Here is a 23634-nt window from a genome sequence, read left to right as displayed (position 1 = left end):
TGACAAACCAAGAGCTTTGTTGTACTGGAGTCACATGCACACCTATGCTGGGACTCTGAGCTGAGCTAAAAGCGCTCTGGAATTATTGCAAAGGGCAGTTCCTGCTCCCACTCTGGGGCTGCAGCATGCTCTGAGAGCCCTGAGCTGCTGTAACTCACTGAGCCAGCAAAAAAGCTGCAGTTTAGTCAGCCTGGCACACTGAGCCTGCCCACAGAACAGTCTGGTAGAGGGGTTAGAGCAACAGAGAGGACAGGATTATGCCACTGCAAGAGAGGAGGTGAGGGAAGGTTTTTTGGGGAGCAGTTAAGCATCAGATTGCATTTCCACAGGCAACTGCCCAATTTTAGACTAGAATTTGTCTCATGCAGGGAGGATGTCTGCCATGTCAATCTGATTTGTAGAGTATGAAGTGTGACTTTGCTCCTAACAACACCAGATAAATCACTTGTCCAGTTCTCTTCACAGATGGAAAGGAAAATTTATTGACTTGCAAGAATTAAAACCAGCCTGTGTTTGGGGAAAAAATTAACAGTTGTGATGTGAAAACATTTAATGAATCTTTCAGTGTTTGATAATACATTACAAGTAGCAGCTCCAGGTTTCTGGCAAGAGATTCTCATTCTGTAGAATTGGATGCTGAATCCAAGCTCACCACAGGGTTCAGTCATTGCCCAGCATGTTTGAGTATCTGGAGAAGAGGTGAGATGCTGCACAGTCCTGCTGGACAGGTCTCTCAGATCCCTGCTGTAAGCAAAATCTGCCTCTGAGCCAGGAGAAATGGCTCCATCAACAAAGTGCAGTTCAACTAAATTCTTCCATCGTTTGTGCTCAAGCAGGACTCATTTTCTGGGGGCTGTTAGGATGATTAAGCTTGGCTCTAAGCTGAGGGACAGGTTTGGGCTGTGGGTTTTTAGTTGGGAGTTTTTAAACAAATTTTTTTTATGTGCTGAGGAGAATCTTCAAAGGCATTTGGAGTAACTTCCCAGAAGGGTTTCTTCAACTTAGCAGTGAAATTAAAGCAGTGATGGTCTCGAGCCTCCCCTGCTCTGTCTCACATTGGCATTGAGCAATCCTGCAGTTTATTCTCTATAAATGTTGTATTTAGGAGTGTGATTTTGGTAATGTGATTGGGGAAAGTTGCAGAAGTTGGAATGAGCTGCTGCAGTTGTGTGTGGCCAAGGAAATGACAGCTGCTTTCCTCTTCTGTTCCAGGTGCCAAACAAAAGGAGAACGAGAGTGAATGACTGCTGTGAATGTAAACATTTGTAGGAGAACTTGAACAGAGTTTCTGGGTCGTTTGTCTCAAGAGCAGTGACTGCAGTGGAACAGAGCAGGATGGTTGAGAATGTGTTTTGGGACTTAGTGATGGATGATGAGTCTCTTCCCCCCAGTGATGTCGCAAAAAAAGCAGCATGACAAAAGCTTATGTTAAAATGTAGGCTCGTATTTCAAAATGTCTTCAAAACATTTGCTGGAAGACTTCACATGATGTCCTTCATTAAAATGCACTGTATTCTGAAACTTTTTCATTTTGTATTTGACAGAAGTCACTGGTCAGCAATGGATATATGTGGCATAAGGCAAGTGTATGGCATATTCATATCATAGTGCCTTATGTCAAAATACAGCAATATGTCATCACTGTTGCCCATCACTGTCAAAGGAAGTGTTGTGCTAAACGAGACACTGTATTTGAATGTGAAAGTCTTTAAACCTAAAACCAAATCAGTTTCAGTTCTCATTAGATTTGTCATAAAAGCTGTAATTTGGGTATCGGTAGACTTCTTTAAAACTTCAATGACAGTTTTGTGTTCAATGTTGCATTCTGAACAGAAATGTAAAACAAGACTGATTTAAAAACAGCTTTATTTATTTTTACTTTCATGACAATTTTTTACACATCTTTGGTGGATAGCTAAAATTTCACCATATCCATTAATAAACTGTTGATTGTTATACAAACAAGTGGGAGATTTTTCTCATTATTTAAAACTTTGGAGTTGCAGAAGCTGTGCCCTGTTCACCAATCTGTTACTTGAGCTGAAGATTTCGGAAGCATGGATTGAAAGTGCTCTGTCCTGTCATACACAGGCACCATGGAGGAAATGAGGTGCCAGAGGACAATATTTTCACCTGTATTAAAGTGTAAAATGATGTTTGTACAACGAAAACCCAAAACTTTTTATTGTATATGATTTGTACAGAAGCGGAGGAGTGAGGAAAGCTGTGGGGTATTTGCTAATGTAAATGTACTGTAAAGTTTGAAGATGAGACTTTTATAATTGTAGATTCTTGTAGATGGAAGAAATTAAACCCTACAACATCAGTTTGGTTTTAGCAGTTCGTGCCAAGTTCTTTCGCATGTATGAATGTACATGCACTGGGATTAGTGCAAACCAGGAGCATTCTTATTTTCCTCTGAATTTAAAGGTGGCTTATGCTGATGGACTAATGTAGGTAGGACTTCTGTATTGTGTTTCCAGCCTGAATACTGCACTGGAATAATGCAGGAAGGGGATACAATATTTTTTCATTTATAAACATGGAGGTAAAAGGTGAACAGTTTTCAGTTTGCTTATAAAATGTAAATATAATTGTAATAATAGTAATCAAAACCTTTGTTCAGAACATTTCTCCTTTCTACAAGAATTTAAATTCTGAACTAAATGTGTAAAAACTTCCTTCTTACAGGTATCTTTCATGACTAAAAATATTCCTGTAGTACATGATGGAAACTGTTCACTTAGACTTTCTTCCACTTTCTTACCTTGTGAAAAACATTGTCAGCACCTTTTCTGACTGGGTAAATATTGACTCTGTTCCCTGCAATTCCAGGTGGTACTGAACTGGAGCAGCTGCTTTGTCCTAAGATCAACAGCCTGGTGCTGGTTGCTGCCATCAGAGCTGACCTCAGCCCAGCTCTGATTAGCCTCATGTGGGAGCAATTCTAACTAAAAATAGTGGCTCTCATTCTTCATAGGGTGTGTGGAGGGGAGAATCTGAGGTTGGAAACTGATTAAGTGGGCAGTAGTGCCACCTGCAAATGCCCCAGAAACCACATGGATGCAGCTTTGTGAAAGCAAAGTTCTGCTCCAGCACAGGCACTGCAGCCTCCTCTGGGAGATGGGGTGGCAGGGAGGTGCCCAAAAGCATCCTGGCATCTCTCTATCACTCGTCTGCATGGGCACATTCTTCAGCCCTCTGCTCAAGGTATTTTTAAAGATAAGGGTTCAACCATTGGTAATTTTTTTATATCTGTTTTATAGCACAAATTCTGTCCCTGTTCATGCAGATGCTGTGGGCCTGCCTGTGTGCTGCAGTGTGCAGAAAGCCAGAATGAATTTGCAGTTTTCAGACAACCGCATGCAAGCTTCCCATTTTCACGTTACTACAACTGCTGTTGACATGTTGTGGACACAGGACTGGCAAAAATGGGGAGAACAGCCTCCTCAGTGTCACAAAACTGTGTTTAGAGAATTTCCACCCTTTATTCCTGGAATTCAGCTCTGAAGTGTGCGTTTGTGAGTGGCAGAACTGTGATGTGACCCCACCAGCATGAATAAACAGCAGTGCCACCAAAACACACTCTGCTTGTGCTGGCACAAGTGCCAGTGCTGATGCAGTAAACAGAGCTAAAGAAATCTTGTCGTTTTTAATACAGATCAGTTCTCTACAAAGCTAGAAAAATTCTTGTTCCAGCAAAAGGGAGGGACAGGAGTAAGTAAATGAGGGTGGAGAGAGGAGGGGTGACTCAGCAGCACTGCAGCATGTTCCAGATTAAAGGGATAGTGTAACTAAAGCTTCACTCTAGGGCTCGTCATGTAGCTCAATAGAGGTCTCAGCCGTGAAAAAGAATTAATAAAATGTCATTAAACTCCAGTTCTTGTGTATTGTCCCCTCTGGACAGGCAGCAAGCAGTACTTACAGATCTGAGACCACAGCAACAGCTCCAGAAGCTCCTTTTCTTGTCACAGACAGGACCATGCTGCAGATGGAGGGGTCAGTAAATGTCCCCTGTGACTCCTGAAAGCCTGTTCAGTAGTGCAGGTGAAGAAATGGATTCTATTTTAACCAGGACTGTAATAACATCTGATTGATGCCTTTGCTTTCCTGTGCATTTCCTTGCACAGCAAGAGATGTCTGTGAAAGATAATTATTCTGAAGGGCTTGTCCTGGAAGGGCTTTTACCTACTCTGAATATTTTTAACTGCTTAGGTGTAAGAAAATGTTTCTTAGTAGACTTCAGCCCTCAGTATTTTTCAGTACCTAGAGATGCTCTGAACTGAGGAAAAATCACCCTTTGCTGACATTGATGAAAAACATTTTCCCTGGAATCCTTGAGGTGAAGGGTCTGAGGTCAGATGGTATTTGCTGTTTGCTAGGAAGTGAATTCAGTTGTTGTTTCTCTGAGGCTTATTCATCTTTTATTAAGGGATACTGTTGTGCTGGGAATGAATGTTGGAGTAAGAAAGAACAAGCCTTGATTTCCAAGGCCTGAACTCTTGTCCTCGTGGCAGACAGGAGGAATCTGACTGAAGCAGTTCCAAGACATGGAAAACACTTCTTGCCATTTTTTGAGGGAGCATAGGGTAAGTTGGAGCTTTTCAGTTTTGGTCCAACTAGAAGTGAAACCACACGTGCTTAATCCTGTCTCACAGCAGGCCCTGTAACTGCTCCCACTGAGCTCTCCAGGCAGCTTTAGAAGTAACCAGTTTACTCCTAAAGTTTCTGTGAACTTTCACCCATATTGAACACTTATTAAAGGTAATTTCCAGAGGAAAATGCCATTCCGGATAATTTAATGCTACCCTTGTACCCACATAATGCATTTATGCAAAAGGAACGTTCTGCAGACACTGCTCTTTACTTTTCACTTCAGGACTTAATTTAAATGTGGTTTTGAAAGTCACTTTCTTGGTACTCATTTGTTTTCTGGTGGTTGCAGTCAGACCTGTTCCTGCTGAAGTGAATGGGCACGAGGTGACCTGTACTCACACATCAAACTGATTCCTTCAGAAAAAGCCCTGTGGAACTTGTGTCCCTGCCAGCTGCACACCAGGACCTGCAGGGCACCAACCCCTGGTGTCAGCACCCCCTCTGAACTGAATTAATCCCTTAATTTGCTTCTACCGACATTTTGCCAGCGTTTCCATGTGAATATTGCAAACTACAGTCCCTGTGAGAAGGCAGGAGGGAGCAGAAACGAGTGCAAGGCTGAGCTGAATGTACTTTGTAACCTCTGCAGGCTGCAGGGGCTGTGCTGTGCCTGTGGAAGCACGCCCAGTGCAAACACTGGACACACTTCAAGACACTCCTTGGGAAGGTCCTGCTTTGCTGAAGGACAGAGCAGGTAATTGTGCTGCTAATTGCTGCTGCAGGAATTGAAGGTACAAGTCAGAGCTGTTCTGCATTTGGGAAGGGGTGGCTGTGGGTTTGCATGTACTGGATTAGTGTAAAAATACTTGGCTCTTGAGTTACCTTTACTACATGAAATCTATTGTGCTTCTTTCTCCATCAGAAAACGTAGATACAGGCAGCAAAAGAAAGCCATGCAACATTTGTCCAGCCTCCCTCAGCATCCTGACCTCCCCACAGACACTCACTGCAGCCCTGCTTGCAGTTTTTCCCCTTGGTATCTTGTCTTTCAGAACCACATCTGAAGTGTTGCATTCTTTGAGCATGTGTGTGATGGCGTTCGCAGGGGTCTTAGGATGAGGGAAGAGATGAGGATCTGACTCCATGTTTCAGAAGGCTTGATTTATTATTTTATGATATATATTATATTAAAACCATACTAAAAGAACAGAAGAAAGGATTTCATCAGAAGGCTAGCTACGAATGGAAAAAGAAGGAATGAATAACAAAGGCTCATGGCTCAGACAGAGTCTGAGCCAGCTGACTGTGATTGGCCATTAATTAGAAACAACCACATGAGCCCAATCCCAGATACACCTGTTGCATTCCACAGCAGCAGATAACCATTGGTTACATTTTGTTCCTGAGGCCTCTCAGCTTCTCAGGAGAAAAAATCCTAAGGAAAGGATTTTTCATAAAACGTGTCTGTGACACATGTTATCTTATTTGTCATTAATGTCATTTATCATCTGAACTGATCCCAAGGCTGTGTTTGATTTGGGGGAGAGCCTGGCAGAGGGAGGCTGGGGGAAGGCCTGGAGCACAGCCAGTGCAGAGGCACACAGGGGATGTCACTTGTCCCACAGCTCTCTCAACTCCTTGGGAGCTGAATCTGCAAACACTGCAGAGGTGAGGAGGCTGCAGCAGGAGCAGGGAATGCACAGGCACAGCCCTAATTCCTAATGCAATGATGCTATGGAATGCTGCCCTGGGAAAACTGAACCTGAGCATCACACCTGGATTGTTACAGGGAGAGGATTTAGCAAAGGGGTCCTTGGTGTGTGGGGCTGTTCAGCCCTAAATATATAAACAACAGGAGTTCAGATAATGCACAGTGCCTGGATTGGACACTCACAGCCACAGGTGTGCTGTCCCTCTGCTCAAAGCACTCCAGAAGTGTTTTCACCTGGGCAGGAGAAATGCAGTACCAGCCTTCCCACAGTCCAGATCCTCTGAGCTCTGCTTAAGCTGCTGCCTCTTGAGCAGCAGCATCCCAGAGTGCTGCCAAAGGCCATAAGCAGTGTCACCCAGCCCTAGAGCATGGAAAAACAACAAACTACCCTGAAAGCTCTGTAATTCCCTGTATTCCCAGTGGCCCAGCCAAGATAAAATGAAGCACTCACAGGATCCTGCTGGAGGAAAGATTATTAGGCAATTCCCTCCAAAGGAACAGTGGAAAAAAAGGAAGTTAAAGGTTTTTCTTCAAAATAAACCCACACCCAGGATGGTTGAGTTCTGTGTTGCTGCTGACAAGCATCCTAAGGTGAGACAACTCCATTGCAATTTGAGGCAATAGAGGAAATAAAGAGGGAAGAACAGAAACCCTGCAGTAGTGAACTCCCCTAAACAAGCACAGAGTGAGCCAGGAGCAAGGTAACAGAAACCAGATAAATAAATAGACACAGCTCCAAAAGGAGAATGGGATAAGAAAAAGAGAGTAAGGGAAAAGACCTAATCAAGATAAGTGGAAGGAACAAAACAGAAACTCCCACAAATGAAAAAAATGCTGATGCTCATCACTCTGAGCATGTGGAGGGGTATGGATATATATCCTGAAAATACAAGTCAAGTTTCACCAGAGCAAAAAGCCCAGTACCAAAACATAACAGGCAAGTAACTTAAGAACTGTAAGGAGATAGAAACTGAAAGCATAAGTACCACAAACTTCAGCTATTTTTCCAAATCCATGTATGGCATTGGAACGTAATCTTACCTCAGTCGTCTCAGTCTTCTGGCTCAGTAAAAAGCCCACATTTTGGACCATGGCATGGTTCCAGAAGGAATGAATGTAAAGATGATGGCACAGCTCCAAGGGCTGGTCCTGCAGGATCATGGCTGCTGCAGTCCTCATGTGCTTCATAAACAACTGTGTCTGTCACAAGACAAAGAGGAGTCTGGTGCTGCACATCAGGCAGGGCTGTCCCTCTGCACCTCTTGGGGAGCTTTGAACGGGATCCCTGTTCACAAACACTGGATTTCCAGGCTGCTGCTTTTTTGCAGGCTCCCCAAATCCCACCAATCCCATCCTTGAGGGCTGTGGTGAGGTGGGAATCTGCTGTAGTGAGTGGGAAATACAGGCTAGACACAGGGAATGAGCCCGCAGAGTTGTATCGCCACAGCCATCACTGAGAAAGTACAAAACCCCCATGTTTCCTCAGGAAATAACTATCCTTCCATCATGTACTATTCACTGAAAGCTGTTATTCCTGCTGTTTAGCAGGTTACCAGCACTTATCCTGTAAAACTCCATAATCCAGAAGATGAAGGGTATAATTAGACTATTCCAAAAAATGCAGGTATCTCCTAAAAGCCTGTCTGCTCCTCCAGAAGTGAATCACTTTTGTGTACAAATAACTTTCTTTTGCTTTAGCTCCCTGCCCTCTCCCCAGCTTAGATGAATATGTGGGAGGGGATGGATCAGATCAGGGAGAAGCCAATCCATGTCCCTCAACATCATCCAATTATTAGATTGGTTTTTTGTGCCCTGGCATAATTGCATGTTAGGTATCAGTGTTCCCCAAAAAGACAAGATGCACATTTAAAAAAATAATTCTAACTAGCATTCATTTTTCAAGCAAATGTGTAAAGGGTAGATATTAACACAAAGAGTTCCAAATCAGTAGTAGAGAGGGGAAATACCACTTTCCTGTCTTGGTGTATTTCTCTCTTAAATTCTGCATCCACCAAGTGTTGCAGTCACCACCAGTACCCGCAGCCCTCTTTTCACAGCGGAAAACTCTCCAGCGCTTGGATCTCACTGTTAACCATTCCCAAGCTCCCAAACTCCGCCTTCCCTCCCATGCAATCCCCAGCACTTTATCGACGCTGGGACCCGACGTTTCTCCATCAATCACCTGCGCGCACGGGAAACGCTCGGAGATAAATTCAATTTATTTATTTATTTATTTATTCAAACTCAAACCAGCCCCGCCAAGCGGCCCCTCCCGGCACCGGACCCGGGAGCCTGAGGGGACACGGGAGGGGCAGCGACAGATCCCCCTGCCCGGGGAGGAGACCCCGGGATGGGCACGGGGACGGGGATGGGGAGAGGAACGAGGATGGGGACTGCGATGGAGAAGGGGGTGGGGAAGGAGACGGGGACGGGGATAGGGATGGGGAGAGGAAAAGGGATAGGCACGGGGATGGGGACTGGGATGGGGATAGGGACAGGGATAGGCACCAGGACAGGGATAGAGACAGGGATAGGCACCAGGACAGGGATAGGAACAGGGATGGGCACGGGGAGAGGGGCTGAGATAGGGATAGGGAAGGGATGAGGAAGGAGACGGGGACAGGAATGGAGACAGGAATGGGATTGGGCTGGGGCCGGGGACAGGACTGGGATAGGCAAAGGGACGGGGATAGAGACCAGGACAGGGATAAGGGACAGGGACCGGGATAAGGGACGGGGACAAGGATCGGGATGACGAAGCTGACGGGAAAGGGGCCGGGAAGAGGACTGGGACAGGCATAGGGTCGGGGATAGTGACCAGGACTGGGATAAGGGACGGGGATGACCAAGGTGACGGAGATCGGGACCCGGACTGGGACGGGTACCGGGCTGACCAAGGCGACGGAGCTCGGGACAGGGACAGGGACCGGGCTGACCAAGGTGACTGAGCTCGGAGATCGGGGCCGGGACAGGGACGGGGCTGAAGAAGGTGACAGAGCTCGGGGCCTGGGCGGGGCCGCGCGCGCGGGACGCACCAACCGCCGCACGCTGCGCGCGCACGCGCGCGGGGCCTTGGCGCGCGCCTCTCCTGCCCCCCCTTTCTCCCCCCCCCCCCACCTCGTCCCTGCTCGCCCTTGCCCGCCCGGCCCCGCCCCCTCCCCTTCGAACGCTGCCGTTGCCGCTCCCCAGCCAATCCCCGCCCGCCGCAGCCGCCACGCCGACCAATCGGCGGGCGGTGGGGGGGGGGGCGCGCGCGCCGAGCGGGGGTGACGCAGGGAGTTTTTTCCTGTGACGCGCAGGTGCGTACGCGGGGCCGGCGCGCGGCGGCGGCGGTCACGTGGTGCGGCCCCGCCGCTGCCAGCGCCGCGCGTCCCGAGCGCGCTCCGGCCGCCGCCGCTCCCCCCGCGCCCCCCGCATGTCGCTGGCGCCGCGCCCCGCGCCCCCACAGCCGCCCGCCGCCGCCCTCCGCCGCAGCCGCCACCGCCGCCGCCGCCCTTGATGTGGTTCGGGGCCGGGCGGGGGAGAAGATGCCGCCTTCCAAGTCCCGCAAGATCGCGATCCTGGGCTACCGGAGCGTGGGTGAGCGCGGCGCGGGTTTCGCGGCGGGGGTGCGGGCGGGGTGCCCCGGGTGCCGCCGCATCGCCCTCCCCCGCGGTGGCGGCGGCGGCAGGTGCACCGGAGGCAGCGGCGCTTCCCGCCGCCCCGAGCGCGCAGCCGCGGCCCGAGGGAGGGAGCGAGGGAGGCCCCGCCATGGCGGCGCCGCAGAGCTGCGGGCCCGCGGCCGCTGTGCCCTTAATAGGAAGTTTCGCCCCCCGCACTCCCCGAACGCAGCCCGGAAAAGCGGGATCGGGGGAGCTGTGGAGGGTCCCTCCCCGCCGGCTTGGCTGTGCTGGGGTCCAGCTCCATGCAGCGCTCCGTAGGGAGCGAACCCGGAGAAGGGCAGCGGAGCTGGGGAAGGGTCTGGAGCGCGTGTTCTCTGAGGAGCTCGGCCCGGGGAAAAGGAGGCTCAGGGGAGGCCTCGTCGCTCTGCACAAGTCCCTGACAGGAGATGCCGCCAGGTGCGAGTCGGGCTCTGCTCCCAGGCAACCAGCGATAGCACATGAGGATATGGTCTTCAGCTGCGCCGGGGGAAGTTTGGGTTGGACACCAGGAAGAATTTATTCTCAGAAAGAGTGATCGGACACTGGAACGGGCAGCCCAGGGGGGTGGGTGGTGGAGTCACCGTCCCTGCAGCTGTGTAAGCAAAGCCTGGACATGGCACTCAGTGCCGCGCTTGACACGGTGATGTTGGGTCCCTGGTCGAGCGCCTCAGAACACTTTTGCAGCCTCGGTGGTTCTGTGGTTTAGAGCCCGCTAGGGAGGCCAGACGGGTGCGTTGCCCGTGCCTGGCCCGGTTCTGCCCCCATGGAGGTGTTCGTGAGGCGGCAGCAGCAGCGCAGCCGCTGTTCCCGAGGGGCCGCCTCGGCTCCGGGCTGTGCCCGACACGGCGCTGCTGGGACAATCCAGAGCGGGCTCATCCGCTGGGACGAACTGCCTGGAAGCGTCCAGCACGAGTCTGTTGCAGCTGATGGAGGGTTTTGTTCCGTATAAAAAAGTGCGATCCTCTCTCCTGCATCTGATGGAGAACGGTTTCGGATGTTTCAGCATTCGGGCTCTTGAAGCAGAGGGGAACAAGCTGTAGTACAGCCGGTGCTAATCGATCAAACTTAAAAGCATAGATCAATGTGGAAGATAATGTGTGGTTGGGGGAAAAAAATTCTACAGAGAGATACTACTCTGATATAAATGGGGTTTTTACATTGAAAGCAGTGACTATATCAGTAATTTTTCTTCCATGGCACACAGCATAAAGAACCCTTTAAAAAAGCTTTTTTAAATATAAAAAGGGCTAAATAAGGAGAGCTTTTGCTCGCATTTTGTGCATAGCTGCAGCCAGCTTGGTGTTTGAATTTGTTTGGTGAATTTGTCCAGCCCTTAAACAGAACAGTGAGTAGTAGATTGATCAGTTTGCACAGTTGTATGACATCACTTGTTGCAGTCTGTTCATTGTCTTGTTGTTATGTTTTCTATGAGCACTGGTGGGAGCAAAGCAATGGGCAGTCTAAGTGGGAAGGGGAAATGCTTGAAATTCTGTTCATAGGAAGTCTGTGGTGGGGACTGAGTGTACTGTTGAGCTTTGGTCCTTCATCTGTTGACACTGACAAGCAGCAGACAGAAAATCAGATACTAGTAGGGTGTAGGACCAGTTGAGGAGAAATAGAGAAGTGATATAATGTTGTTAGTTTGGTTGGGGATGTGAGGATGTGAGCAATAGTAGCCGTGGAAAGGGAAAGGATGGCCAAAATGTTACCTAACTGTAAAGACCAACTGCTGAACTTCTTTAACTAAAGTTTTCTTGAACTAGTGTGGAATTTGGCTTGATAGGACAAGACCAATTTTGTTAGAAGAGCTACAATTTTTATGAATATAGAATTAAGAGGTGGGGAAAAAAAATCTGTTTTACTGGAATTTCCTTTCGTTTTCATTAAATTTCTTGGCAAATACTTAGGTAAAAGTTCAAGCAGTAGAAATGGGCCATTGAGGTCCTACTTCCATCTTGTAAAGCTGTTAGAAAAGCAGGAAGGTTAACCTGTGAGATTTAGATTGTCCTCTACTTCCCCAAATATGCCTCCTAAAGTGTGGTAGGATGGGGACTGAGTTTGGCTTCAGGGAAACTTTTGATTAAGTTTTGCTTTGTATTATGATGGCAAGAATATCACTTGAACCCTGGGTAAGAAAGGATATAATCTCATTTTAGGACAAGTGTTTGGGTGGTAGAAAAGGAAGTACGTTTCTTTTGAAGGAAATGCTGCATTGTATAGAGGTAATGCTCATTATTAAAGTGGGGAATAATTCCAGAATCTGAAGGACTGGAAGGAAATGCTTTCTACATTTCCTTTTGTAATTCAGGAACGGTATTGTTTTGCATTAACATTAACCTTAACCCTGGAATTAGGGAGGTTAACTTTGGTGAGTTATAAAATGCTTGCAGTTTCATAGGTTGGCCCCCTAAATGCCTAGGTGACCTGCTCTGGGATGTTGGGTGTTCCCCCTGTAACTATAGTGTTTGAGATGAAGCTGCCATAAAACAAGGAGCTCTTTTCCCCATGTCTCTCTCAGTTAGGTGCTGAAATAACCAGGTTTTGATGATGCTGTTTGTAAAGCAGGGAGCTTTTCCCTACAGCTGTTGGTTCTACAACCCCGTGGGTCTCTCAGGTTACAAGTGTGTGCAGTGAAGGGTGGGCATGCCCTCCCTGGGGATTTGTGAAACAGGGGCTGAAAATTGTACTGGATTCCTGCTAAGGCCTTGTTTGTTTTATTACATTAAATTTTAATCTTATCCCGGTGCTGTTGTCAGGTAAACTAGAGGTTGGGAGTGGTATTCTGGTATAATAGTTCTCAGAATAGAAAATTCAGGAGTCTGCTTGTTTGAATACACTCCCTCTATCTTTCAACACCGCCATCAAGCCTTTCAGATGTGAAACTTTTATTCTTTGCTGATGGGAGAGATCACAGTGGAAGCCTCGTGAATTCCCAGGCAGTCATACTTTCTGAGATGCAGACAGAGTATTTATTTGCCAGGAGCTTCAGGAGGTGTTTTTTGGTGAGGAAGAGTGATTATCTGTGGATACAGCATGCAGGTCCTGGCATGATGTGAGACAAAATCACGCAAGAATGTCTCTGTTGGGTTTTGCTCAGGCTTAAATTGGTCTAAGGAAGTTAAATTCCATTATGTAATTGTGCTCAGCAAGGTTCTGAGTAGAAATCAGATGGATTTCATCCCAGGGTCTGAGTTTCACAGAAGAGGAACTTGACTTCCATTACTGTTAGTTGGGAAGTGAGCAGAGTGGATCAGCTATTTGAGATTTGATTCTGGAAGAAATCTATCTTGTGCATGATGAAGCATAAAATTTTTTAAAGTTACTGCCTTCACTAAAAAGAATCTTCATATTTGTGTTTTGGTCATAACGTAATATCCCAAATATAATTGGGAATAATGGATTTACTTGGAAATAAATCAAGCAGGACTAAGATTTTCTGAATCTTTTTAGAGTAACAGCCTCTCTAAAAAGCAGGGTGGAGTTGCCAAAAATGCTTTGTGTTCAGTTTCATTCTCTTTCTGTTTATAGAACAGATGTGCAAATTCAGACCACAAATGCCTGTAGGAAAGAAGAAGTTTCTTAGATCATCTTGTAAAGTACCTTATTACTGGGATTGTCTGTATTATATTGAATGGATGGATTTAAGATAAGCAGGAAGGTATTGTTTGGATCAGCTGCTTCAGTTGTAGGTCTTTATCTCAGCCTGATTTCTTTTGTGCTGTTTGGATAAGTTGTGCTGCTGGTTTTACAGATGTACCTGCAGAAGCAGGAATTCTCTTTCTGAATTTTACAAGTTTGGACTGGTCATCTGAAAATGCTGTCCTGGGCAGTTTATGGCTCTGAGGGGAAAATCCAGTTAATAATAGGGAACTTACCTATTTTCTTCCCTGGATAAATAAATCAACTTCTTTTGTGTGTGTAGGTGTAGAGCAGACCATGCTGCAGGCAGAAGTAGTCATGGTCTGACTGCGGCATGCAGGTATCAGAAAAAAAAATTGTGATGGAACAAAATGATCTGTCAGGATTAGATTTGTATGGAAAGGCTTCCATTCAGCTAAAAAAATGCCTCTGCCCCGTCCACTTTGCTTGAAAAGCAAGAAGGCAGAAAAAGCAGTAACATCAATATGGACCTGTAAATAGTAAAAATAATTGTTGTGGCAAAAGGTAGTTTGAAAAGAGGAGTTGTGTGAATATTAGGAGGTTAGCAGTGTAAAATGGAGCTGGGGCTTTGCTGTTGGTGCCTGAAAGATGGCATCTGCTCTCACAGCAGCGTTCCACCCCGAGCAGGGATCCCTCTGGGATTGGATGGGGAAGTGGTAATTTTAGCAGGCGATAAATTGCCCGTGTAAATGTCAACAGAGGAGGAATGGAGAAATTACCGCTGTAATTTGGTTTACACAACCGGCTGTGGCCGCAACATGGGAAAGCCTCAGATTGACCAGGAAAATTGAGCGCTTCGGGAGCCAGCTGATCTGTAAGGTTACATTTTGCTGTCCCCTGTAAAGTGCCAGGATGACTGCCACAGCCCTTCCCTCGCCAGGGCCGCAGTTGGCTCTGCCAGGGTGCGGCAGTGCTGGAGGAGGAAAGGTTGCAGCTCCCAGGGGACGGGCTGAGGCTGGAAATGCCAGCTTTAATTGCATTTCGGTGTTAGTGCCTGCGATAGTGGCTGCAGCAGGGAAAGTTGCTACAGAGCATTTGATAGCAGTAGCTGGAAGCACTCGAGGCAGCGTGTTCAGCTGTAATATCAAGCCACCGTAGGGTTATTTGAGGACACTGCTCGAGGATTAACTCTTAAATTGCCTGCTCTGATCTGTCAATGGTAACACTTGCACATTTTGTTTGTATGGATGGGGGCGTTTTGGTGTTTGATTACACAACTTGAAGTTGACATCGACAGGAAAAGCCAAATGAAATGTAGATCCTGTAATTTATAAGCTATATAAAGTTGGAGCTCTTCATTTAGATCTACTACAGTGCCTGGAGTGTAGGCTCTGGCTCAGGCAGCCACCTCTGCGGTACAGGCTGCTGCGGAAACTCGGTGTGACCACGCAGCCGGGATTAGAAGAGCAGGCTAAAAAGTGATAAATGCCATTATGATTAATTTCCTGTAGCTCTCCTGAAGGTGACATCCAAGGGCGTGCTTTAAAAACTGCTCAACTTAATTGTGTATTCCATCCAAAATCGAAACAGCTTCTCTGTGGGATGTTCATAATGCACTCAGGCTCTGCGAATGCTGCATGAGTCAATTGGCTGGTGTCATCTCAAATTCTCCTAAATCAGAAGCTGCAGACATGAAGCGTGGTGTGTAAAAACACGAAGTGGCCCTTGCCAGTCATGAATTGGTCTCCTTAAGGATTTGAGAGGTTCCTTTTTTGTTTTCCAAGGTTTGTATTTGAAGTGAATGGCAGATTTGTTGTGAATTTGATAATGTGAGAAAGGAAAATCTGCTTCTGGAGTTTGGGCAATGATTGTTCCTTAAAAATTCTCTCTTCCAATCCTAGTCAGGACATTGGCATTGCACTGTGGTTCCTGTCCATTGAGGGCAGCTGTCCTCTAAATGAGGGTATGTGGGATGGGGAAAAGGGCAGTGTGGACAAAATCCATGTTTTATATTGCCTAGCAGACCTTTTCATAAGATTTCAGATTATTAAGTTTACTAAAAGCATATTAACATGGACCATTACAGGTTGCATTTCCTTTTGGAGAAATACAAAGTATGGTGGATGCTGAATTGGGTATTTTGTGGGGTAAAGTTGCTTGTATTGAACTTGTCACCAGGAAGGAAACTGAGGCAATTTTTGAACAAGGTGCCAAAACAGGCTTTCAGGTGGGGCTTTTCTCAAGAAACATCCAAGCCACTTTGTTTTTTAATTGCCACATAATGAAGGCAGATGCAAATGAACTCTGTAGGGTGGGGCACCTTTTGGCCCAAGTTAATCCTAAACTGTGGCTGGAAGTTGGACCTTGCTACTCCCACCCAGGAGTGTGATGGAAGGCTGTCCAAGGGATTGATTTATTTAAATAGTAAAGCAACCAGAAAGGAAAGTTTTTGTATCCTTCAACTGGTCAGCTCAGTGAGTGCAGCCCTGACAGGGGAATGGGGTCAGGAGCACAGGATTTTGGGGGAGGGTGGTGTAGGCTCTTTGTGGCTGTGCAGATTTCCCTTCAGTCAGACTTGTTATGGAACCACATCTGTAAGTGTTTTCCTCCACCACCTGAGACAGGCATGGATGCCTTTTGGTCAGCTTTCAGCAGTGGAACTTCTGAACTGGACTCATTCTCTTAAAGGAAAAAGATGGCCTTGTGCAGGTGCTGAGATGTATGCTAGGGAGCCATGGGGAAATCAAGTTCTTGCAGGTTCTTGTTTAAATAACCTTCTGTAGTCAAATCTAATCAATTCATGCAGAATTGTGGAAAAAAATGTTTGACCTGGGGTAAACCTAAACCTTGTTCCAGAAGTCTTTAAATTCAGAGCCTGGAGTGGTACAATCTGGAATTTTCTGGAAACACGTGCTAGTAAAGATGTTGCAATGAATTAAAGCCAAAGCTTCAGGAAAAGACCTCTAAGAACATGGAATCCACCCCTTAACCCAGCACTGCCAGGTCCACCACTAAACCATATCCACACAACTTTTAAATGCCTCCAGGGCTGGTGGCTCACCTGGTTCCCTGGACAGCCTGTTCCAATGCTTGACAACACTTTATGTGAAGAAATTTTTCCTATCATCTAATCTAAACCTCCTGGCACAACTGTTTTCTCTTGTCCTGTCCTGGGAGATGAGGCTGACTTCCCACTTGGCTACAACGTGTCCAACAAATGAAAGGCTACAACCTGTCCCACAAAATGAAAGACATTCAGAGTCACTGATTTCCTTCCTAGGTGGAAAACCAGTGGAAACAAATCTAAACTGTGTTGCTTTTCAGCTTGGTCTTCTGTCTTTGGTAGGATACCTTTCAAAGTATCTGTTTCTTGCAAATACTGGTTGACCCCTCAACCTGGCTGACTCCTCCTTCGGTTGTGTTTATCAACACTTGGGTCCTAGGGGTGAATCACAGCTACTGCATTGTTGAAATGCTCTGGTTTTTCCTCAGTTTACCATACACATGTTGATTGCTGGGCATGTACATTTTAAGAAATGAAGGATTCTGGATGAGACAGTGGTGAATGAAGCATTGGTCAAACAGATTACACAGGTTCTTGTGGTGGTCGGAGTCCTTGGTTTTTCTGGGTTTGGATTGAAGGCACTTGAGACAGGAGTTCATGTTTGGACTCAAGTGTTTGTTATTTTTTAATCAGTAAAACAGTCTCATTGCTGTGAGCTTTTCATTAGAAGGCACAAAATTGCTAACAATCTCTTGTTCCAAGGTCTTTTAAGGCTGAACTATCCAACTAAGAGCTGACACCTGGATTAATTTCCCTTTTAACCCAATCACTGATCCCACAGAGCTGCAATGGGGACTTTTCTGCCCAATTACAAAATACCACCCAAACCCAAGAAGAAGAAGGAAGAAACATGAAGAAGAAACCCAGGACAACACCCTGTGCCCTCCATCTTGCTTCCATCCACAACATACTAAAAATCCCAAAACCTCAATTTCTCACCAAGTGACACACCTACACTGCTCTCTATAATCTATTTCACACTTTTGTGGATTCCAGTCTATCTTGAAGTCCAGGAAACTTTCTCCATGAATGAGGGTCAAAGTCAGTGCTCCCCTGGGGGTCAGGGCACCCCAGAGCAGACAGAGAAATATTCCCAGTGCCCTGGGTTTCCACAGGTTCTGAAAATTAAGATTTTTGGATTATGAGGCACAATATTCCATAAGATGAAGTTAAGACAAGCAAAAGACCGGCTTGAGCCTTGGGGGCTCCTGTAAAATTGAAGTCTGCTAGAATTTCTTATGGGACTTCTTATGTGAATTAGAGAACTTGAGGCTAGAACAAAAGGAGGAAATGTACAGCAGTTTGATTTGGGTGGAATCATCAGGAGTTTGTGGGTAATGGCCAAAGGTTATGAGGCATAAGACTAAGTGCATGATTTCTGAAGGGCTTTTAAGGAATGAAAGATCCTGTGTGACACTTGGAGGATTAGTTCAGAAAAGTTGTGGTCTATGTTAAATGGGTATCAGCTGCAGAAATCACAATTCCCTGATTATACTTTAAACAGTGAATTTTTCTTTTGACACTGTTTTTAAATATGACACTAAAATCTCAAAGATTGAGGAGTCAGTATTTCTGGGATGGTTGTCAGTGTTGTTGGGTATTTTAGATTACAGGAACCAGAACATTGTGTGTGCCAAACCTAGTTATTTGTGTTCTGTGGGGTATGGAGTTAAATTAATTTTAATTTGGAAAAAGATGGAATATATAAGTGGTCCTCAGTGTGTGGATGTAAACATGTGCAAGTGTAATACAAAATTAGGATATGAAAGTGTCTCTTGACAACGTTGTCTCCAGAGTTAGTGGGATACATCTGTCTAGCTTCAACAACTTGTCAGATTGTATTGCCAAAACTTCATTCAATATGTATGACCTCCTTTAAAGGTACTCTTGCTGTATGTAAAAGAGCTGGGATGCATAATATGTAGGAAAACTCCATTAAATCTGCCCTACAAGCTGTCAAAACAATCAAGCACTTGACATTAATGCAGTAAAGTGTATTTTGCTTCAAGGCTTGTTATTCCATCAATAACAAATTTTTGGTCTTCTGAAATCTGTTTCAAAATTAGCATTTTTTAATTAGAATTGGAAGTTTCTGCTTTGAAATGTGCATATAAACAAGCACTATGTTTCTTAGTGTGCTCAAGTACCTTGTTCTTCATTGCTTTCTTGGAAATGGTGTTTGCTTCTTTTGTATGGTTTGACCCTGGTGAATAAATTCGAAAGGAAGGTGTTGGTTGTGCTGTTTCCACCTTCATATTTTAAGAAAAAACATTAAAACTCTTCATAAACCTTTTGAAGTTGCTAAACTTAAGTATAAAAATGGTTCAGCTGAAAGGTAATGCAAGTTTTTCTGAGCAGTGAAGGTAGGAAGAATAAGTTGTCTGAATGTTTCAAATCTTGTTCCTTATAAAGAGTGTATAGGAGTCTTAGGGCACCTCAGCCTTTTTTCTGCTTGTCCTTCTACAACTGCACATTTTTATCACTTTTATCCCTAAGTGTGGTGATAGGACAGAGGAGGAGCTAATGTGAAACTTGCAGAGCTGATGGGTTGATGTGCAGACAGTCAAATAGAATGTTCTGCTGTGTCTCCTGAAGCCTGACCTGACTTAAGGTTGTCTTCAGCTGTGGTTCAATACTCAGCTGCTTGTCTAAGGTGTGTTGTTGTACTAGAGGAGCACTGGGAAGTGAAGTATCCAGCCTGTGTTTGCAAGGGCTTCCTCAGGTGCTGGAGCAGGACTGGCTGGAAGATGCTTGACTTGTGAAAAAATGGAAAAATAATTTATTGTCAAGGTGCAGGTGTCATCCTCATTTATCCTCCTGGGATACTTTCAGGGGAGTTGAGGGAGGGTGGAATGAGATGGCAGAGGTGAGGTTTTTTTGATTTGTGTTTTTCTTCCCTGCAAAGGTCAGAATTCTGTATCGTGATCTTTTAGTACTACATAATACAAAAACCGAGAATAGGGCAAGTATGATTCTTATCCAAAACCTCTTAATTTGAAGCATCTGTTGAGCCACCAGATGGATACGTGCTGTTGGGAAGGTAAGAAAGCCAGCTGGCTGTCATGGCAGGCCAGAATTTGATAGTAAGATACAGCAGACAAGGGTTACCCATTCTATCTTCTCTGCCCTGTGGCAAAATCAACCATGTCATGTCATATCTGACAGATCTTTGGCTTCAATTCCCTTAACATTTCCCAAGATTGGGGGCTTTAATGATTCTTTTGGTATTCTACATGGTGTTATTCTTACCCTGGAGTCTTATTTTTGCCCTGCTGTTTTACCCATGTGTATCAGGCAGAGATTTTGGTATATTATTGCTTTAAACCTCCCTTACTGTTGACAGATTGTCCTCTGCATTCAGCAGCTACTCTTGGGTGGATGGTAAGTGTGGAGATGCAGGAGGCTTGCAGCCAGCCTTGGTGGGGAGGGGTTGATGACTAACTGCAGCTGGGTGAAGTGCAAGGCTGTGAAGATGGCATTTAACAGATTGTGGCTTTCCTCAACCCTGATAAATAGCGGGGAGGAGCTTCCCTGATCAGCAGAAGTGACATGGAAGGTGCCTGTGCAGTTAATTCAGAGAAGATCTAGAGATGAAATGGAGAAGAGACAACAGTAACAACAAAAAGCCATCAGAACCTGGTGGTGTGGACAGAGCTGTGTAGAGGAAAGAACAGTTCAGGCACATGCTGGGTTTTATGTTGGTGTGGTTATGTATAGATCCACTGGGGTAGCACACGAGAAATAGTCAAGGCTCAGCAATATGAACATCAATCAAAACTCTCAGTGTTTACCAGTTGTGGACAGAGATGTGATGGAGTTGACTGTAGGGGGATAGAATATAAGAAAATAAAGATAATGTACAAAGTAATCTTACCCCTAAGGAGCTGCAGCTGGGCCAATTGTCAAAGATTAGGAACAGGCCTGACTTTAACAGGCCACAGCTGTGACCAATGAGAAGAAGAGTGCAATAACAGAGTGGGGTGGCTGGGTGAGAGGGGACCTGGAGTCAGCTGGCTGCTTTGTGAAGGACTCAGTGCTCTGAGGAACTGCCCACGAGAAACACCAAGAAGGTGTGGAACTTTTGTGATGAGGAGACAACAGTATGGAACCCCTGCAGTAAGATGACAACAATTGACCATGTCTTGCTCTGCTGGAGAAAGGAGTCAACACAACTCTTTGTCAGTATCCTCAAAGACCTTCCCTGTTCTGTGCTAAGAGATTTTGGTGTTGCAGGGTTGGTACTGCAGTGCCTGATGCTTCATGCAGCCTTGGGGGCTTCCCCTGTGTAGGAACAGCAGGTGAATGGTGCTGGCTGCTGATGCTGGGTGCTGCTAGCAGCTGTCCACGAGTGCCAGGGTTTATTGGCCATGTGCATTGCTGGCATGTCAGACCTTGGACCATCAGTGGTGACACAAAGAGCCTGAAACATTGACTGACCACCTAGCAGTTACACACTGCTGCAGAGTGGAGCTCTCTGCTGTTGCCAAGATCTTCTAGTGGTTATTATGCAGCTTGATTTATGTATTATTATAATATGCTGTACAAGTAACCTGCCCTTGGGGGCACAAATCAGTTTTATCTTCCAGCTTTTGCTGCAGTTGGTGGAGAGCTCTGTGAACTTCCTGCAGAGTAAGGCTGAAACTTCTTTGCAGTAGTTACAGAATGTGCATCACATGATTTGATAGGATAGTGTTACCAAGAGAGGGAATATTACCATTGCTCTCCTGTCAGGATTTTGTCAGGAACTTACACCAAGGAAAAGAGAAATACATCTCTTACTATTCTTGCAATTCCAGGAAGATCCTGAGGCCCTCTGGTCAGTCTTAGTAGTACTGCCAAGATGGTCTGTTCTTCACCCATTTCAGCTGCTTTTGGTGTTACAGTATGCTCAGGGTCATGTTCCTCGACTTGTGTTTTTAAATGATGCCAGGAAAGGTTTAGTGAGGTTTTCAAAGCCTTGGCCCTCTGCTTGGTGGTGGCTGTTGTCAATTCACTGTTGGCAACAGTGAATCCTATGGCTCCAGTCCTCAAGGTCCTTTTCAGGGAAGACCTGCATGTCAGTGGAACTGAGGTCTTTCATCTTGGTAAGGCTTCTCTTTCTCTCTTACTGGTCTGAAAATGCAAGTGAGATTTGTGGAAGGAAGGGTTCATCCTGTTTCCTAATGGAACTTGAAAGTTTAACAGGCCATGTCTGTGCAGAGGGTGGAGAGTGATGCTGTGACTGCAGCTGGAAGGATCCACTTGGAGAAAGAATGGCAATTTAGGTTGTACATCCCAGAAATCTTTAGCTGCAAAAAGGAAGTGACTGGAATTTGAGAGTTTGATCCCTTGTGTGGAAACTAAAACTTTGAAGATAGAAAAGGTGAATGCATGGAATGCATTAAAGCAAGAGAGATGTGTTATTTCTCATGACATAGCATTTAAAAATGATTTAATGATGAAACAATGGCAGTTCCTGAAAGGATCTTTCAAAGACATTTCATTTCATGTTGTACATACCCAATGATCCAAGGAAAGGTCAAGTTCATTCAAACACCTAATGAGCTGCTTGAAGTGTGTGTATAGGGAGAAAGGACTTGGATTCTACCCAGCAGTAGAAGTTGAATTTTGTCCCTTTGGAGAGGAAGTCAGTACAAATTTCAGGCTCTTTACCTTTAGGTGTGTCATAAACTGCAATGTTAGGGTCTGATCTTTAAGCTTAATAAACTTCCCTTTAGGAGTTGTTAGGGTTTAACCCATTGGGCAGATGAACACCACACAGCCATTCATTCATCTCCCACAGTGGGAATGGGGACACAGTTGGGGAAAAAGATAAAATGGAATTGGGATAAAGACAGTTTAATAGGACAGAAAAGGAAAGGTAAATGATAGTAATGGTAAAGAAATATACAAGTGATGCACAAAGCAGTTGCTCACCACCCACCAACCAATGCCATTGAATTTCTGCTGCCACCTGAAATATTTTAAGCCTTGTGCTGTGGGAAGGTGCTGCAGGGACGCACAGTTTCTGCAGGAAGTCTGAAGAGAATACAGAGGATGGTATTTATCTGAGAAATACAGGTTGACTGTCAGGGTAGGAATGTCTGAATTTCCTTTGCAGTTAAGGAACACCAGGATGCAGCTCCCCTGACCTGTTTAAAGCATCTTTGATGCAGCCAGGTATGCATGCATTCCATGGCCTGGTGAGGTATATGCCACAGAGGTTGTTGTTTTGGTTTTTTTTTTTTTTTTGGAAGCTTTGTAACACCTTTTCCCATCTTTGACAACTGACAGTAAACACATGGAATTAAAATTCATGTAACTTATTACAAGGGAAACAGGGGGAAAGCTGCAGCCTGGTGCTTTCCTGCCAGCAAGGATAACAAGCAGAGGTAACTGGACTGTGTGCTAAAATAACTAAAAGATTTCTTTTGACAGTTCTTTGCTGTAGTTACTGACTTTATTGGAGACAAAATGGACTGCCTGGAAGTGTAAGCCGTTGCAGGAATGCATTGGAATTTTTCTCTACATACTTGCTTGGACATGTGATACATTGCAACACAGTTTAAGTGAGCATTGAGGGATGAGCACTGCTGTAGGATGGAACATGCCTGCTGCTAAATATCAGGGAATAAAGCCCATGCTCTCTTCTTGCTTTCTTTACAGGAAATATGATCTAGATAGCATTAGGACTCCTGGCTTGTGTTCAGAAGGCTCATTGCTGCTGACCTAGCAAAGGCCTGCAAGTACTCCCGTGAGTGTGACCAATTGCTCTGAAATCTGAAGAAAATAAAGGAAGCCATGTGGCTTTGTTTCTAAATGACTGCTCTCAGATTTCCTCTGGCCTGCAGAGGAATACCTTTGATAAACCTCAAGAAGATTGTGCAATGCAGATGGAAGGGAAACAAGCATCTCCCAGCAGGCTCATGCTCTTGGGTGTTACAGACTATCATGTGAAACTCCTCCTTTACAGCAGAAGTAGTTCTTGCTACAAAACCTTGCCTTAGGCTTCAAATATATTTCCTTATATGCTAATTTAAAAA

The 23634-nt window shown here is 45.5% G+C and overlaps 2 protein-coding genes across 5 annotated transcripts in view; both read left to right on the top strand.

Moving 5' to 3' along the window:
- The window catches only part of PRKAG2 (protein kinase AMP-activated non-catalytic subunit gamma 2), a 217328-nt gene extending 215002 nt beyond the window's left edge, over positions 1-2326 (top strand). For all 4 annotated transcript variants that reach the window (XM_066550880.1, XM_066550889.1, XM_066550896.1 and 1 more), the window contains one exon: positions 1213-2326. In XM_066550880.1, the coding sequence (XP_066406977.1) occupies positions 1213-1244 (32 nt within the window). In that variant the 3' untranslated portion in view covers positions 1245-2326. The remainder of the gene's footprint in view (positions 1-1212) is intronic.
- A 7419-nt stretch (positions 2327-9745) lies between these two features.
- RHEB (Ras homolog, mTORC1 binding) overlaps positions 9746-23634 on the top strand; it is a 39117-nt gene continuing 25228 nt past the window's right edge. The window contains exon 1 of the mRNA XM_066550867.1: positions 9746-9886. Within this exon, the coding sequence (XP_066406964.1) occupies positions 9835-9886 (52 nt within the window). The 5' untranslated portion in view covers positions 9746-9834. The remainder of the gene's footprint in view (positions 9887-23634) is intronic.

The sequence above is a fragment of the Molothrus aeneus genome, chromosome 1 (assembly GCF_037042795.1).
Source record: "Molothrus aeneus isolate 106 chromosome 1, BPBGC_Maene_1.0, whole genome shotgun sequence".
In the NCBI taxonomy this organism is placed as follows: domain Eukaryota; kingdom Metazoa; phylum Chordata; class Aves; order Passeriformes; family Icteridae; genus Molothrus; species Molothrus aeneus.
This window is presented reverse-complemented; position numbering and strand designations above follow the sequence as displayed.